Below are 2,516 nucleotides of genomic sequence, written 5' to 3' on the forward strand. Positions count from 1 at the left end.
AATGTTAGAGAATGATTGGTTTTAACAACTCCTTAAATATTTGGTAGAAAATGTTCTATGCGCACTAGAAAAAGATAGTTCCATTTGGGGATATAGTGTTCTTTAGCAAGTAATTTAAGTTAGTTGCTAGTGTTAAGTCTTCTTATTTGGATGGTTTTCTAACTTCTGTCAATAACTGAAAGAAGTGTATTAAAATTTTGACTGCATTTATGGGTATTGGAAAATGCTACCAACATGGGCATTTATTTTTCTGGACACTTCATTGTAAACTTTTACAAGCATAATAATGGAGCAATGCAGGTTATAATTATTGCCATATTATTCCCTTTTTCTATTTCTATCACTGCCTTCTTGCTGTTCTTGCTATTAAGTTCTCTGACTATCACATTTAGCATCCAGGCACCTCATTCCCAGGGAGGGTGAACAATGCTCAGAAAGGGTACTTGCATTTTGTCCTGTGACTAGAGAAAACATTGGGAACTTCCAGGCCTTAATTAGACCATACCAAAGTGTCCGTAGTAAAGGAATGCTACCCCATCTGCTATCAAGGAGATTTACCATCTCACAAGAAGAGATAGGAGCAATAATAGCCTGGGCACAAGACTGTAAGACATTTGTCAGTCTGGATATTTTGTAACTTCATAGCTTTCTTTTAGGTTAACTCTGTCAACATTTTCGGGAATTAGTATTTTATGATTTATTCCAAAAATAATTTCAATATTACCACTTATTATGGAAGAAGAGGAGCTGATTTTTGTTCAGCAGTCCTTCACACAAGGTAACCCATCATTTCAATTGAATGATCCAAAGAATCCAGGACTGGGTGGTTGCTGCCCTAATCATATTCTTTTCATGAGAGGGAAGTTCTACTGCTGGTCCTGTTAATGCAGTATGTAGAGCTAGGGCTGGGTCTGGTGGTCACAGACCCCTCGAGCCCATTCACAAACCCTTCACACACAGGTCTGTGAGCTAGGTAACCAGCAAAAAGGTCCTTGGAGCCTTGGCTGAAGGAGGAATAGTCTTTATTCAGCACACACACGTCTAATACCTAGGCAGTCCAAAGGGAAACTCAGAAACTCAACGACTACTGGCAAAGTCCACTGAAAAACTGAGCAGCTAACAGCAGAGTAAACATGCTCTATTTTTAGACATGAGCTCTACCAGCCAGCTTCTGCTTCACGAACTAAAGAACGCACAATAACAACAAAACTAAAAAAATACACTAATGCGCATGTACACTAACTCCACCCACATACAACTTGTTTACAAGAAATGTGCTGCATGACCCCCAACCGGATGGGGTGGGGAGGGGCTGACTAAACTATTCTATTTTCCCGACACAGTAAAATCTTAAGAGCCAACCTAGCAAAAAGATTAATATTCTCTTGAAAGCAATTGCATCACACCTGCATTTTTTCATTCATTGCACAATCTGCCACCAAACTGAAGTTCTTTGGGACATTATCCTATGGACCTTGTCATTTCTTTTTGTCTCTGATGGCCAGGGTCTTCAACATTCAACTAAGTCCAATCTTCAATAAAGAGCCATTGAAATGCTCTCTCAGACACGGGAAGCAGGGACCATGACTCTCACAGCCTCTGAGGAGAAGCAGCTGGGCCCTCAAGAGCTGAAGAGGTTTTTGTTCCAATCTGTTACACTCTGCATGGGTGGAAAGCTGCTTCACAGCTGACAGTAATAGTCTGCAGCATCTTCAGCCTCCACGCTGCTGACTGTCAGAGTGTAACATGTTCCAGACCCACTGCCACTGAACCTGGAGGCCAGATTTGATGTGTTATATACAAGGAGCTTTGGAAGGGTTTCTGGCTTCTGTTGGGTCCAGTGCAAATAGCTGGTATTTACACTTGAGCTGGCCCTGCAAGTGATAGTGACTCTCTTTGTTTGGGAAATTGCTACAGCTGCTGGAGACTGGGTCTCCATTCGACACTTGTGAGCAAAAATAGAGATATAGGAATATCTCCATACCATGCAATATGCAGACATAAGTTTAAAAAAAGTCTGTCTTAGACTCAAATTCCTATGGATAAAAGAATCCTGAGTTTACAGGCTCTCTCTCTCTTACCTGTGACAGTGAGCAGCAGGAAGCTGAAAATGTGAGCCTGAAAATCCAGAATATTGGCGGAGCCCTGTCACAGGCTAAACGTACCTCTTCTCATGAGAACAACCATTAAAAGCAACTCTGAACATTTGTGGTTTCTGAAAAAGTGATAGGCAAATTGACAGGGTATAGACTAGGAGACTAGGAGTTTTTAAGCTCTTAAGTCCATGTGGTCCTTCCACTTACTTGTATAAGTTAAGTCAGTACAGGATGGGGAAAGTTCTCAGTTCTTTTTCTGAGGTGGTATAAAACCTTGTCCAGGGCATCACTGTGTGTTTCTGTGCAGACAGGCTTAATTCAACCTCTAATGAGAGCTCTACTAGGTGGTGTATGCATTATAGTTGCTCTGTGATAAAAATCTGCTAAAGATTGCTGTAGGTAATGTCCATCAGAAAATCT

The 2,516-nt window shown here is 41.1% G+C and overlaps 1 gene segment (V, D, J or C); it reads right to left on the bottom strand.

Moving 5' to 3' along the window:
- Window positions 1-1,621: 1,621 nt before the first annotated feature.
- LOC103582963 lies at window positions 1,622-1,939 on the bottom strand. The segment is given in 1 exon segment: window positions 1,622-1,939. A coding segment is annotated over 1 exon segment (318 nt).
- Between the last annotated feature and the right edge of the window lie 577 nt (window positions 1,940-2,516).

This window comes from Galeopterus variegatus, unplaced genomic scaffold (genome assembly GCF_000696425.1).
Source record: "Galeopterus variegatus unplaced genomic scaffold, G_variegatus-3.0.2 Scaffold18736, whole genome shotgun sequence".
Lineage (NCBI taxonomy): Eukaryota > Metazoa > Chordata > Mammalia > Dermoptera > Cynocephalidae > Galeopterus > Galeopterus variegatus.